Here is a 15,941-nt window from a genome sequence, read left to right as displayed (position 1 = left end):
AAAACCGGGGGATCCCCCTCTGGGACCTGGGGATTGGGAAGCCTAGGCCCAGCACTCCCCTAGAGACAAAGCAATGGCTCCTACCTCCTCAAGGTGACTTTCAGCATTATCTTGTTTAAGGTACTTCTGCAAAGCAAAAGGGTTTCCATGGGTCTGCCCATTGCTGAAGACACACGTTCCTTTCCCCTTTATGACATCCCAGTGACTCTATAAAAGACATTCACAGAAGGGAATGTACAAAGAAAAAAAGAGTTGAGCTTTTTCCCTTCCTTAAAAAAAAATTATTTGTAATTGGTGAACAAGGATGGTTGCTTTTTTCTGTCCAAAGACTTCTTTATTTCCTCCCTCTCAATCATCCCCACCCCTATGGGGAGAAAAAGGTGTAATTCTAGAAAATGAAAAAGTAAGTGAAGGTAAGAAAAGCAGGGAGAAAAAAACAGAAGTTTGAAAGAAGGGAAAACATATTTCTAAAGGCAAAGGAGCATTTCTTCAAGTATCACTAGGACTGCTGCTAATTGTATTAAAACCTTCTATCCCCTGTGGAAGTTGCACTTTTGTGTTTATTAAAGGGGTTCTAATGAACAGGTGTCTGGAAATAAAGTTAAATATTCAACACCACCATAAAAATAATTCAATTCTTAGTGTTGTTTGTATCCCTTGAAGAAAGTCTCAGAATTTACCTCCTTAACTGGAAGGAGGCAACCAATGACCCTTTGTTCTACTTCTGCTCTGTTGGCTCTATGGATCTGCTGCCAAGAAAAGTCCATCCTCTGCATATTTGCAATACACTCCTAATTTCCGTTTGTGACAATGGATATATGCACATACAAAAGGCAGCGGCATTTCTGTGGAAATTGAAGGGAAACTTTCAACATGAGCTATAGGTTTCCAAGTTTGTTCTAGGAAATGGTAGGAACCTCTGCTTTTTTGCTTAGTTGACAGTGCTATGAAGGAAGCTGTGAGGCTTTCTTAACCTTGGTTAAGAAAGTTACTGTGCAGCCATTCTCAGGGCTTTTTTTGAGCAGGAATGCACAGGAACACAGTTCTGGCTGGCTTGGTGTCAGGGGGTGTGGTGTAATATGCAAGTAAGTTCCTGCTGGGCTTTTTCTACAAAAAAGCCCTATGCTAAACAATGGTAACGTTAGGGGGTGTGTCTTAATATGCAAATGAGTTTCTGCTGGTTTTTTCCTACAACCACCCCCCCCTCCAGGCCATTCGAATTCCTTTTTGAATAGGTCACTCTGCTTGCTGTGGTGTTGTGCCTTGGTAAGCTATAAGGGATGCATTTCATGGCTAAATGAAGCTTAATGGGTTCTTTGCCTTTTTTGGATCATTTATTACCTTGCCTGAAGTTCCTTAGACATGATTGGGGTGGGCAAACCACAGCTCGGGAGCCACATGTGGCTCTTTCTAGAGAGCCAGTTTGGTGTAGTGGTTAAGTGTGCGGACTCTTATCTGGGAGAGCCGGGTTTGATTCTCCACTCCTCCACTTGCACCTGCTGGAATGGCCTTGGGTCAGTCCTTGAAAATGCAGCTGCTGTAAGAGCTCTCTCAGCCCCACCCACCTCACAGGGTGTCTGTTGTGGGGGAGGAAGATAAAGGAGATTGTGAGCTGCGCTGAGATTTGGAATGGAGGGCAGGATATAAATCCAATATCTTCATCTTCTTTCACACACATTGTGTGGCTCTTGAAGCCCCGACACCTCCCCCCCACCCCCATCAACCAGCTTGGAGATGGGGTGGCTTGGAGAATGCATTTAAAGTTAAAGTTGCTTTCTATAATATAGTGAGTTTCATGCATGGAAGAGGCGAGGTGAAAGTGATCCTAGCTGTTTATTATAGTATAGCATAGTATAGACTGCATTTGAAGACTGGGGAAGGGGACAATGGGGCCAAGCACGCTATTGGACCATTTAAACCAGCAGGGGACCCATGATTGGAGCAGGGCAGCAGGGATTTGGATCCCAAGCTCTATTTGTAGGGCTCCAGTGAGCCAGGCAGGAACACCCAATTCAGTTCTCCCTTGAGTCCACATGCACAACATCCCTCCCCCCCCCCCCAGTTCACAAGCCTTGACACACACAGCCTTTCAAGTAAGTAGGCCTGCAGTGCTCCCACATCAACTGCTTGGGCACCGGAGTGGGTGGCGGCGTAGGCGTGGCGAGCGGAGGGGCCGGTGATGCAGGAATTCTGGCCAGCGATTCAGAGTCCACAGAGGCCTCCAGCTCTGATGGAAGGCCAGGGATCAGATCCTCTGCTGCTGCTGGTTCGGTGACTGTAGGAGCCAAGATGGCAGGCAGGTTCTGAGGACTGTTGTCACGCTCAATCGATTCCCAGGGGCCTCACATAACTGCAGCTGGTTGATGTGCCGCCACATTGTGAACCCGCCCTCAGTTGTAACCTCATACATGACCAACCCTAACATCCTGGAGACTCAGGCCGGAATCCATGCTGGGCCACCCCCAAAGTTCTTTGCATACACCAAGTTCCCCGTATCAAACCCCCTGGGTGCTCGGACCGCGTAAGGCACCTCCTGCAGGTATGGGGCTTGATCTGGGTGCATGCGGTCTAGGAGCGTCGATAGCCGCTGGCCCATGGAGGAGTTTGGCCAGGCTGTGGCCGGTGGCTGTGCTGGGGATAATATGCTGGGTCAGCAGGTACTCTGTAAGGCGGGCCTCCCAGTCTCCTTGGATGATGCGGTGGAGTGACTCTATGGTGGACCACACCATCCTTTCTGCTTGGCCATTGGTGGCCGGATGGAAGGGGGCTGACCTGATGTGCCGGATCAAGTTCTGGCCACAGAAGTCCTGGAACTCCCCTGATGTGAAGGCCATCCCATTGTCTGAGATGAGGGTATCCGGCAGCCTGTGGGTGGCGAAAACCCTGCGGAGGGCAGCAATGGCTGCCTGGGAGGAGGTGGATGCCACAGGGACTACCTCAAGCCACTTGGAATGGGAGTCCACTATGAGGAAAAATATCTGTCCCTGGAAGGGCTCCGTGAAGTCCAGGTGCAGACGGGACCTAGGGTTGCGTGTAGACTCCCACTGCTGTGCCGGCAGGGTCTCCTGACATGGTTGGCACCTCGCAACCCAAGACTCAATGGCGTCATCGATCCCAGCCACCAGACATAGCATCTGTATGATCCCTGGGTAGGTGTCGTGCAGTGAGGTGAAGACTCTATGCCACAGGGCCAGGGGCACCACCACCCTACTCCCCCACAACAAACAGCCCTTATGCACTGACTATTCATCCCAGTGGGACGTGAATGCTGAAGACTCCAAGCCCACCCGGTCCGTGGGCCACACCCAGTTCAAAACTCTGGAGAGGATTTTGTCCCTGGCTGAACAGTGAGCAATGTCCTTGGCATGCACCAGGCGATCCGGAAGGGGCTCTAGCAACATAATCTGGTGTGCTGGGGCTGGATCCAGGTCCCTGGATGGCAGTGGTAGCTGGTTTAAGGCATCCGCGTGGACCATTACTTTCCCCAGGCAGTACTGGAGGTTGTACTGGTACTCCACGAGGAAAATGGGCCACCTTAAAACCCGGGGCGACAACATCTGGGACGTTTGGCAGTCGGGGGCAAACAGGCCTAAGAGGGGCTTTTGGTCCGTTAGTATAGTGAAGGGCTGGCCATACAGATAATTGTGAAACTTTTTCATCCCTGGTACAATGGCCAAACCCTCGTCTATTTGCACATAGTTGCATTCTGGTTATGGTAGGGTCCTTGAATAGTAGGCTACAGGGACCTTCGGCCATCCAGCAGCACGTGAGCTAAGACTACCCCCACCCCATACGGAGACATATCGCACGCCTAGATGATGGGCAGCCACTTGTTGAAATGCGCCAGCAAACTGTTGGACGTGAGGAGGTCCTTTACTACTTGGAAGGTGGTGGCCTGCTGGTGGCCCCAAACCCACGGGGTCCTTTTTTCCAGTAATCAGTGGAGGGGCTCTGCTACCGCTGCCTTGTGGGGCAGAAAGGCATAGTAGAAGTTGAGGAGGCCCAAGAAAGCCTGTAACTCCGCCTTATTAGTGGGAGGCAGGGCATCGCAAATGGCCTCAACCTTTCTCCTTGAGGGATTGATACCGTTCACGTCCACTGAGTACCCAGGAAATCTATCTTAGGGACTCCCAGGAGGCATTTCTCCTTCTTCACCTTCAGCCCCCAAAAGTCAAAACGCTGGAGTACGGCGCGAAGGCAGGAGGCGAACTCCTCCTCCACGACAGCGGCGATCAGCTCATCGTCAAAAAATGGCTGGACCCTGGGAATACCTTTCAAAAGAGAATCCATTAAGCTCTGGAAATCCCTGGAGCCATGCTGACCCTGAACTGGAGGTGCTTGGCCTTAAAAGCATCTCTGTGTGTGACAATCATTTGTGCCTCGACCGTGGCAGTGTCTACCAGGAGCTGTTGGTATGCCTAGGCCAAGTCCAATTTCCCAAAAATCTTCGCCCCCGCTAAGGATGCTAACACGTGGCCACAGGTACTGGGTAGGTGTGGCCTTGTAGTGCCCTGTTAATTGTACACTTATAGTCTGCGCAGAGGCGGACATGGCCGTTGGGCTTGACCAGGGTGACAATGGGTGTCTCCATCGGGCATTAGTGATCAGCTCTAACACCCCCTGGGCCACCAGGAGGTCTAGTTTGTCCTCGATCTTATGTTTGAGGGCGAAGGGTACGTGCCAGGCCTTCAGCCTTATGGGCTGCACATTCAGGTTTAGTTGGAAAAACATGGGCCCGGTGTACGTCCCAAGAGTGCCATCAAACATGGCCGGGAACTCCCCACAGATGCTCTGGAATTCCCACAACCTTGCAGGGGTCTGGTGTATCCTGGTCATCTGAATTCCCAGGGGCCTGAATCATGCCCGACCTAGCAAGCTGCACAAGCCCCCCTCTACTACTAACAGGGGCAGCCTCCCAGAGAATTGGCCATACTTCACCCACAGAACCCCAACTCCCAGGACTCCGATCTCCTGTTTTTGGTAGTTCTGGACCATGAATAGGGCTGGCTGCAGCTGGGGTTCTCCCCCTGGGCACAGCTGCTGGAGGGTCCGGGCTGAGATTATGGTATGTCCAGCCCCAGAGTCCACCTCCATTTTATAAGGCTTGCCCTCAATTAGCACAGTGATTTGCAGTTTTCCCGGGGAGGGCAGGGGGAGTTGGCATACCTGTTCCCCTGCTGCCGTGATGGAGTGGAGCTCTTCTGTGAAGGCGGACTCTTGGCGTCAGCTTTGTTCATGCTGGGAGGTGCTTCCTGGGGTTGATTGCTTAGCTCTGGGGTGGCAGACTCTTGCCAGATGTCCCGTTTTTCCACACTGGTGGCAGATTGTGTCTCTGAACCTGCAGGAGGATTGCTCATGGGGCTCCCCACAGCTGCACACTCACAGGCAGGCGCAGTTTCGGTTGGTCATTTCAGTGGTTGCTTTTGAGCCACATGCTGGAGCTTGAGTGCATCGTCTTCCCCTGAATCCTCTGATTTGGATGAGGAGGCTGCAGTTCGATGTGCGGAGGCTGTGGATCTCTCCTTCCGCGATTTTTCATATGCCATCATCTCCTTAACTGCCTTTGCAAGGTTGGTGTCGTCTTTACCGAGCAACTTCTGCTGCAGCTTCTTGTCCCGCAGGCTGAAGATGAAGCGGTCTCTCAGAGCTTCGTCCAGGATCGGGAAATCGCAATGTAGCAACAACTGGTGGAGGGTGGCAATGAAGTCATCCATGGACTTGTTGGGTTGCTGGCGGTGCTCAGAGAATTTAAAGCAGTGGGCCAGGACTGTTGGTTGTGGCGTGAAATGGGCCGTGAGGGCCATGACGATGTCATCATAGATGGCTGCCTTGAGAGTCATGGGCGCCATTAGGCCTTGTGCCAGCTCCAGGGTGTTCATTCCCCAGGAGCTGAGTAGGAGCGCCGCCTTCTTGCGGCCCATGGAGTTGTGGTATTTGATGTGGTTCTCCAACTGCTCCAACCAGGTCTCCTATCTTTCCAGGCTGGCTACATTGAAGGCTTGAATCGTTCCTGGCATAGCAGCCATCTCGTCAGCAGTGGCAGTGCAGGACGTGGTGCTGGATGTAGAGGCAGCGATGCACGAAGCGATGCCAGCTGCTGGGACCACTCACCAGGATCCCACCTTCGTTGCCACTATAATATAGTGGGTTTTATGCATGGAAGAGGCGAGGTGAAAGTGATCATAGCTCTTTATTATAGTACAGCATAGTATAGGCTGCACTTGAAGACTGGGGAAGGGGCCAAGAGGGACAATTATATATAAACATCAGGGTTCCCGCGCAAGCACGTTATTGGACCATTCAAACCAGCAGGGGTTTGACACCTGTGATTGGAGCAGGGCAGCAGGGATTTGGATCCTGCTGCCCATTGTTCCCCAGTCCCCAAGCTCTGTTTGTAGGGCTCCAATGAGCCAGCCAGGAACACCCAATTCAGTTCTCCCTTGAGTCCACATACACAACACTTTCTTTTCACCTCTTTCCCTTTCCCCATCTATTTGCCTTCCTTCCTTGTGGTTCTCAAACGTCTGACATTTATTCTATGTGGCTCTTATGTTAAACAAGTTTGGCCACCCCTGGACATGATAGGCAGAACAGGGAGTGGCAGCCAGCCTTGGCAACTTGAGCACTTAATTAGTAGTTGACTTTCTAAGAGATCTACCAAATGGGACTGAAGACTGAAATCTGATTTACTTGCTTTGGTTCTGTACCCATCAAGCAGCATGAGCAGCAGAAACAGAAATTCAACAGAGTGTCCTGAAGTGCGTGTTTGGACCAGTCAGACTTGGGAAGCCTAAATTTTGAATACTACTAGCTGGATGGTCTTGGGCAAGTCATGCATGAATGCAGTTTCTCTTTTTCCTTCCTTGCATATGCAGTGGTTATTCCAAAAGATGTTTGAGATCTCTCTCTCTTTCAATGCTTCTTCAGACAGAAGAATTTAGCCATGCAGTATGACTTTCTTTTCTCTCTCTGGCTGCAGCACAAACCTTTGGTTTCAAGCCATTATTTGAGCAACAAGAGTTCTTGAATTTCTCAAAAGAAGTAAATCTGAAAAACAACAAGTTTCCTCTTTTTCCAGTGGGGGGCGGGAAACTATTGGCAAGTTAGTTAACTTTCCATTGTGGTTTTTGGTTTAACCATACCTCGTTTCCATAGGGTTATACTGGGGCCAACTTTGCCTTACTTATTCTAAATCTTCCTTTAGAAACATCTCTGTTATTTTAAATTTTAATTTTAATCTAAAACATCTGACATTTTGCAAAATCTTGCATTTTGACAAAAAAACAAAAGTTATAAAATATTAGAAGTCTGATTTGGCATATGCCTATACGGCATTTACTAATATTCTGCAAATCTTGCCAAATTTTCTATAAGTTAGGTTGTGGGAATGGAAAGACTGCCAAACTTAAATCAAGCTATTCTTTGGCTTTAGGAATTATGCTTAATTTCCAGTCTGCGGCCAAAATGTTATTACTAGCCTACCAATATTGTTATTTCCAGCCTCCCAATATTGGCAGACTTTCAGTTCTGTCAGTCATATTCCAAAAGATTCTAATTGTTGATCATGATGAGATCTAGTAAAGGACTGAAGTCAGTAGAGAAATACTTGTGCTAAAGAACCTGTAGGATTTGTCCCATACTTTTGTAAATTGAGGTGCAATTAACTTTCCTGTATTTCCTGTTGAAACACAGAGCTTGCTAATATTGTTTTATTATCTTGTTCTGATCTGTATCAAGGGCTTTCTTTACTCACTTCAGACTGGGTGTTAAACCATGCTACTGAATAGATTTATAAAGCAGCATAAGGTTGGGGACTGCTTATCCTTGAGTTGATCATCTACTCTGAGTCTTCCTCTCTTATGAATGGGTATGTTTGCTGTCACTCACCAGCCTTTTAGCATACCTCTGTTAATCAAAGAAGGAAGAGAAGAATGCTTTCTGTAATGCTCTAAATCAACTCGATTTATACTTCTGCCCCTGTCCTCATAGCTCTTCAAGCAATCAAGAAATGAATGGGAAGTTTTAATGTGCAAGGCGTGTTCGATGCTACCCAACCAAAGAACCACTACTTCCCTTGTTAGGAGACAATGTTAATTCTTTGTCCTGGTTCTCAGAAGGTATATCTCGGGTGCATCACTTCATGCAAAGCCTCACCTGCCACTTAACTGAATATACCTCCTTATGAACAGGGTGGAGGAGAGATTCCATTCACATGGAATTTGGAAAACTGGCATGTCATGGAAAAAGATTCTAGCCTAGTCTTTCCCCAGACATACTAAGTTTCTGTGTACAATGAGGGGGGTGGGGTATGGAGAAACACTCCATTTTGTGAGCTCCCACCTGCAGCCCAGACACAAGTCTACAACCTCAGTGTGAAGTGGGTCTTTGAATTCAGCTCTAAATGTTACAATGCAATCAAATTGTGTCTAGCTTAATATTGCTCTTACCTTTGATCTAAAACATTGCTTTCAAAATATGCAACTTCCATCAGCATTTGAATTAGTGCTATTCAGTCATCTTAGCTTTTGCTCTACCTGGAAAACTTGATGTTTGCTTCTTGGCTGTTCTCCCCTGGTTTCTTTCTTTCTTTAGCTGATGTTTTCAACAGTTTCCAGTTTTGTTTAATTTGCAGAGAGTAAGAGTACAAATGGGCTTATTGGCAGTGGTCAGCTAGTTGAATTTTTTGCTCTGCTTTTATATTTATGTTGTGTTTCTGAGGATGAGTTAGCTAGCAAAAAGTGAGAGCAAAACTGAAGACTTACACAGAAATGTATCAGAACAAAGTTTTGAGTCCAGTGGCATCTTTAAGACCAACGAAGTTTTATTCAAGGTATAAGCTTGTCTGAGTAGACAATACTGACTTTGGTGGACCAAGGGTCTGATTCAGTATAAGGCAGCTTCATATGTTCATATGTGTGTGTGTGTGTGTGTGTGGGGTAGTTGCTAAGAAGTGCTAATTAAGAAGAAGAAGATGATGATGATATTGGATTTATATCCTGCCCTCCACTCCGAAGAGTCTCAGAGCGGCTCACAATCTCCTTTACCTTCCTCCCCCACAACAGACACCCTGTGAGGTGGGTGGGGCTGGAGAGGGCTCTCACAGCAGCTGCCCTTTCAAGGACAACCTCTGCCAGAGCTATGGCTGACCCAAGGCCATGCCAGCAGGTGCAAGTGGAGGAGTGGGGAATCAAACCCGGTTCTCCCAGATAAGAGTCCACACTCTTAACCACTACACCAAACTGGCTCTCCACACCAAACTGGCTCAAGTCAAGATGCATAAGTAACTGAGCAATAAATACAGCTAAGCTATTCGGTAAGACCTGTGGATAGCAGCAAATTGGCATACAGATAATAAACAAGTTAGCTAAGCAATAAATACAGCTATGATTGAAATAGCACATTAAGTTAGACCTGGAGATTAAACAGGTTGGGATGTGAGGAATGGATGAGAAAGTCTGTTAGTTTGGGGAACTTGCCACTCCAAGAAATCTCCATATAAGGAAGTAAATAACTTGAAGTTTCTACACCTTAATTTATCAAATGGACTTTACAAAAAAGTAAATGAGTTCTAAAGGGGTATACACGTTTGTTTTATGTAGCAAATGCATTTAGGAGGCCCGTGGCACGTTAAAAGCTAATAATTTCTTATGCCAGTATAAGCTTATGTGAACTAGTTCACAAAAAGGCTATATTAAAATACAGATCATTAGTTTGTAAGGCCAAAGGATTGGAGGAGAAGGTATTACTGTTTGTCTTAAAGGCGCCACTGAACTCAAACTTTGTTCTGATGGTCCTCTTGTAATTCCACACAGTCTAAGGTTTAAAAATAATTATTGCTGTAGACTGTAATCCTACTCCATTATAAAGGTGTTTTCCTAGACTGTTCCATTTGACTACAGGTCTAATCCCTTCATGAAAATGCCTTCCTGAATGTTACTGTTCTGCACATTCTACAGAATGAGAGCCCTTCTGACCTCAGGTACACCATCCAAGAAGGTCGGGGCCACAGAACAGTATGTACCTGTGCTAGCTTTTATCAGTCTTCCCCATTTGCAAGGAAGGGCACCTTCAGAAGGCGTTGCTCATTTGCGTAAAGCTGTTGTGGGGGGAGCATAGCAGGAGAGGCAGCCCTGCTGTTATGTGGGCCCAAGGGCTTTGTAGGTGACAATTAGTATCTTGATTTGAACCTGGAGCCCTGACTTGGATAGCCCAGGCAAGCCCAGTCTTATGAGATCTTGAAAGCTAAACAGGGCTGACTCTGGCAAGTATTCCAAAGGAATACCAGGGCAGAGATGCAGAGGCAGGGAATAGCAAGCTACCTGTCTGAAAAACATCCAGGCCCCACTAAGGTGTTGCCAGAGGTCACCATGGTTTCCAGGCATGCAAAAACACACACACTCACTCATAAATACTAGAGAGAGAGAGAGAGAGAGAGAGAGAGAGAGAGAGAGCGAGAGCACGAATGAACTGAACCTGGCAACAGATTAGTAACCCGTGGACTGACTGCAGAATGATTCCACCTTAAATTGGAATCAGCATACTATATGAGCCATGTGAATTAAAGTTTGGCATTTAATGTATTGGGTTTCAGGTTGCCTGCTTAATTGTTTTTTTTAACATACTGTGGTATTGAATCCTTATGAAGTTATGTGTAGGTGTGCCGGTTAGCTTCCTGTGGTTAATGATGCTACTGATGTGTCCCATTAAATGTGGTGAAGATACTAGTGGGAATTTGCTCTGGGAAAAGGAGGGGGCTTCAGGAAGAGAAAGCACAATTCTGCTATAGGTCTGGAGAATGGCCCTGTTGCTTTTGACAGTGTACCAAAGCCTTGATTGTTTGGGCTAACATTCATCTGTACGTGAGATGTAGTGTTCTCTTTTTCCTTTTTGCTAGTTGGCTCCAAGCTACAAAGTACACTTTTTGATGTGATTTGGTCTTTTTCCATCTATTCACTGCTCATGTTCTTTGGCTGCCTTGGTGCTATTTTACTTGGAACTGAAATTGGATACGGTATTATAATCTTCCATTTTTTTTTTTGCAGAACTTGTTCCCTGTTGACTTTCTTTTCTTATTAGCCTTCTTCCTGTTAAATGACAATTACATTTACATTTTTTTGTCTCCATATGGTTCATATTCCCCACGTCTGTCTCACATCTTCTTAGATATTTATTTACCACTTAATCAAATCTGCTTTAGTGAAATGGAACTGATGGTCTTTTGAACTTCTTAAAACAACTTTGGGCCATTTTAAATCTGAATCCAAAGTTAAGCCATACAGATGTTCTGCTGCTTGCTGTTTGAGTGTGCGCGCGCATGTTTGAGAGAGTATGTATATTTCTATTACACTCCAGATATACACAATGTCATTTTTATGTGCTTTCCACTGTGCTTGTTCATATCATGCTTCTTTTCAAGAAACCGTTCTTTGGTCAATCTGCTGACCAAGGCTGAAAGCACAACCTGAGTTTTTTACAGTTGGCTAATGAATGGCTTGCATCTCATAAGGTAATACTGCAGCTTAACTGTACATATGGTTCTCTGGATCATAGCCATCTCTGCTTCTTGCTCTTCAGTTCTCCGTCCTGTGGGATTCCCCCCCCCCCACCCGCACTGAATATTTTCTTTGCAATAAGTGTATTGCTGTTAATTATTTATGAATCCCTCTTAACAAATAAAGAGCTTTACAGCCTTGTTCATCATTGCTTGTGCCTCTTCTGTGCTTGAAAATCTGAGGCACAGAGTGGCTGTCATCGAAGATGGAATTTCATTTTAGATCTCTCTAGCCAAGTTCAGCATTCCATCCCTGACTCTCTGGTTTGCTGCTCATTTTTTTCTCTTTTTTTAGACAAAGGATTGTTATTATTATCTGTGCATAAAATGGACACCCAGAATGGGGGCAATGTGTTCTTTGGGACTTGATAGCAGCAAGGCTAAGTTTTGCATGTCAAGACCCTTGAAACTTACTTTTGTATTTTGACAGCCTTTAATCTATTGCTCACAAGCCAGGCAAAGGCCATGTGTTAATCATCAGCTTTTCTGTTCCTCAATATCTGTACAGCACATGTTCTGTATTTCTTCATAAAAAGCGGGATTCAGGTTAGCCGTTTATCAACTCATGTAATTTTCAGAACTATTTGGGCCCTTCCCTATCTGCCTTTTCTACTTTCTCATCCACAGTTTTTTCTTTATATTTGTGGTAATCTGTTTTTTTTTTGTTCCATCCAGTCTGTTTTTTCTAAAGCTCTGATGAAGCTATTATAAAGCCAGATTTTCACAAACGGTGTGCTGGGATGGTGGACCTGTTTCTGGAGTTGTACCCAGACTGCAAGTAAGGGTCTTATGTCTGAATGCGCCTCAATATTAAAAAAAACCAACCCCTATCACATATCAAGGAGATATCACATGGAAATGTCACATAGAAGTATCACATATCAAGGAGAAGGCAAGGTAACACTTGACATTCTGGTTTTCTGCGTGGAGGGATATCTTTTTGTATGGAGAAGCATTCAGGCATATAGACCCCTGCATGTGGTGCAACAATTCCAAACACAAGTGTTTTGTCCCATCTGCTTTTTGTGAGAACTTGCAAGCAATTGGAGCTGACCTTTCCATGAGAGTTCTGCAGTTAAGGCGTCAAAGGACTTTTGCCTTAAATTTCCCTCCAATACTGTGAAGAATAAAAAGAGAAAGCAGTGATCCTTTCCAATTCTAGGATGCACAATGGCAGTCAGTGCTACTGATGGATGTCTGCAATCTTCTATATACTCTGTGTGATCTTTGAGGCTCATCTTGTAGGGATAAGTTCATGCAGCCCAATCCAGTGCATATTTACTCAATGAGGTAAAATGGCTTTATCATAAATATCCCGAGGGGTGTATCTGAAGCCCATTTGGGTCCCAACTGTCCTGCTTGTTAGTCAGCTGAGATCTTTGTCCCAGGCAATGGACGAAGTAATGCTGAATGTTGCCCAGTGATTTACTTCTGCTTGGCTTTTAAGTCAATCTCTTTCCGCAGCTGAGATACTTAGACTTCCTCTTTTTTGCTCTTTCACTGCACGGCATTTTGTGAAAGTATCCTATATTCCCTAGAAAGTAGGAAGTGGTGTCTCCACCCAATTTGTTGTCCTTCCAGGGTTTGTTAATAAGTTTTAGTGCTCATTTGAACTGCAGCCTTTGCCAAATTTGGATCATTGCCTGAATTGAAGCACTGGGAACTGCCAAGGAACCACCCATCCTGTTCAGCTGTGAGTCCATGCGTGGAACACTTTCGATACAAACTTTTTCAGTGTCAGGCTGCATCATTCTCAGCTTAAGCAGAAGCAGTGTTTTTTTAAGATATGGCTCTTAAATATGGACAAGCCGTTTGCACCTGCTGATTCTTGGGATGAGAAATAATGGTGGGCTGATTGCTGACAGTCTGTGAGACACCATGTGCATCTCGCAAGAGTGTGGCTGTTGGGTGCACTCTTGTTCTGTGCACATAGCCACATATACTGTAGTATGAGATCCAAAGACCAGAATGGAATTTTACTTCTTTGTAATGGAGTGATTTCTTCTCTACTAAGGTGCTAAAAGTTCAATTATTGGTAACAATAGAGTGTGCTATACAAGTCAAACAGGATGGGGCAGCTTGTTGCTGTGGGGACAGTCTTGCAAAGCGTGGAGTGGGGAGAAGGCCTGTTCCCCAGGGTTTGGTTGAAGGGCGCATGATTAAATAATCCTGCTGAAACTACTCCGTTCTGGGTCTGATCAATAATATCTGATAGGAAGCCACCTAGTGGTGATGCTGGGGAAGAATAGCCTTACCGTGTTTTGTTTTTTAAGGGGCTCTCTTGTTAAAGCATCTCATGTATAACAACAGGGAAGTTTAAAATTTGTTTAATCTGTATAACTCCTTTGCACTGCTTCTTTCTTTGAGGAAATATGCTTCAAACTTCAGGGATCAGTTTGAAAAACACACACAGGTGGAGAGCTAAGAAACTAGGGTTGCCAATTTCCAGGTGGGGCCTGGAGATCTCCCATAATTACAACTGATCTCCAGAATACAGAGTCCCTACAGACTCATCTTGGAAAATTCAGAGTTCTTCTGGGGGGAAATGGCTGCTTTGGACTCTATGGTGGACTCTGTGTCCTTACACACAGCTGATGCCCCTCCCCTTCCCAAACCCCAGGCTGCACCTCTAAATCTCCTGGAATTTTGCAGTCTGAAATTGGCAGCCTTATCAGAAGCCCATTGTTGCGGTTCATTGAGTGAAGGAGCTTCTTTGACCTGCACAATTTTCTGTTTCTAATCTGCCTCCCTTCCCTGTTGTGTACAGTGTACACATTTGCAGTGTGTCTCATTTCTGTCCTTGGCCGTCTCTGAACTCATTTTGGAAAATTGGGTAATTAAAGTTGCTGTGAGATGAAATCACACTAATACAGAGGTCTGTGACAGTAGAACACAGCACAGAGTGGGGAAAGTGGGAACACATTTTCTATGTCCTCTTTATCAATCCAGATCCAATGGGTCTTCTCCTACAGCCATGCCCAGTTTGAAGAAACCCGGCATCAGGTCCACAAGCAGCCACTAGTGGGACAATGGAAGCCATTTGCCACAGCTACTAGAGAACAGGAGCTGCAGCACTCGGAGCCTCCTGGCAAGGACTGTGACAGTGGGGATGAGAACCAGTCGATGGCTCAGCTCAATGTCTCCCGCTTGCGCAGTTCCTCTGTGGAGATCCGTGAGAAGGGGTCAGAGTTCCTGAAAGAGGAGCTCCGCAGAGCTCTGAAGGTAAGTTTTTGCAAAGAAATGAGGACAACAAAGTTGGGAGCAATATCATGTGCTCACAAACCTAAGTCTATGTGAATCTTTTGAATTGCTCATCAGTAAATGTTTTGAGCATTCCTTAAGAAATGGCTTTTGGGACCAGTGATGTTTTTGTGCCACTTGAATACGGCCATTACTAAGTGCAGAAGAAACTAGAAACCCACTGGAGAAAAAAGGCCACACAAACAATCTTTTAGTATTTGGTATATTTAAGCTTCCTTTGTTGAACATGTTATTGTACAACATTTTAGGAGTTTATAAACATTATGTGAACTGTTTTTTTCTTTCTTTCTACAAGTGTGTTTTACACCTCAGATCATTGGTGGTCTTGTGTTTTTATACCTATGACAAATGTGTTATGCTAATCTTTTAACCTGAACTTTCCTTTAATTATCTTATTGTTTCTTATTTTAAAAGTGTGGTTTTATACCACAGGACCCATTGTTATGTGTTTGATGCTTAATAAAGGATTAGAAGAAGATTTTGGATTTATATCCTGCCCTGTACTCTGAATCTCAGAGTGGTCACAATCTCCTCTACCTTCCCCCCGCCCCCACAACAGACACCCTGTGAGGTAGGTGGGACTGAGAGTGCTTTTACAGCAGCTGTCCTTTCAAGGATATTTTCTATGAAAGCTATGGCTGACTCAAGGCCATCTCAGCAAGTGCAAGTGGAGGAGTGGGGAATCAAAGCCGGTTCTCCCAGATAAGAGTCAGAGCACTTAACCACTACACCAAACTGGCTCTAATAAAGGATTAGATAAGTTTATGTTCCCTCTGTGCCTAGTAGTTATTTTAAAACTGAAATTTCTATATTCAGAGGCAGAATAGTTCTGACTTCCAGATGCTTGGAATATGTGCATGTTGGTTTCTGGACAAAATTTAAAGTGCTAGGTTTTATGCTGAAAGTTCTAAATTACTTGGCTTTGGGGTATCAAAGCTGCAAGGAGAACTTGGAGGGAATTTCCATTAAGGTCTCTGTGCCCAGATAGATAGGGCCCAGGGACCTTGATGGAAGATTCATTCCATGTTTTCCTTGCAGCTTTGTCCATGCTGCAATGTGTTTCCAGTTCCTATATAGACAGCTGAAGCTCAGGCATCCTGGAGTTGTGTCCTTGCAAATAAAGAGTTGA

General features: G+C 45.5%; 1 protein-coding gene across 1 annotated transcript in view; it reads left to right on the top strand.

The window, feature by feature from the left end:
* Positions 1-14,512: 14,512 nt before the first annotated feature.
* The window catches only part of LOC132590518 (guanine nucleotide exchange factor for Rab-3A-like), a 29,591-nt gene continuing 28,162 nt past the window's right edge, over positions 14,513-15,941 (top strand). The window contains exon 1 of the mRNA XM_060263428.1: positions 14,513-14,773. Coding sequence (XP_060119411.1) covers positions 14,675-14,773 — 99 coding nt within the window. The 5' untranslated portion in view covers positions 14,513-14,674. The remainder of the gene's footprint in view (positions 14,774-15,941) is intronic.

The sequence above is a fragment of the Heteronotia binoei genome, unplaced genomic scaffold (assembly GCF_032191835.1).
Source record: "Heteronotia binoei isolate CCM8104 ecotype False Entrance Well unplaced genomic scaffold, APGP_CSIRO_Hbin_v1 ptg000098l, whole genome shotgun sequence".
NCBI lineage: Eukaryota > Metazoa > Chordata > Lepidosauria > Squamata > Gekkonidae > Heteronotia > Heteronotia binoei.
This window is presented reverse-complemented; position numbering and strand designations above follow the sequence as displayed.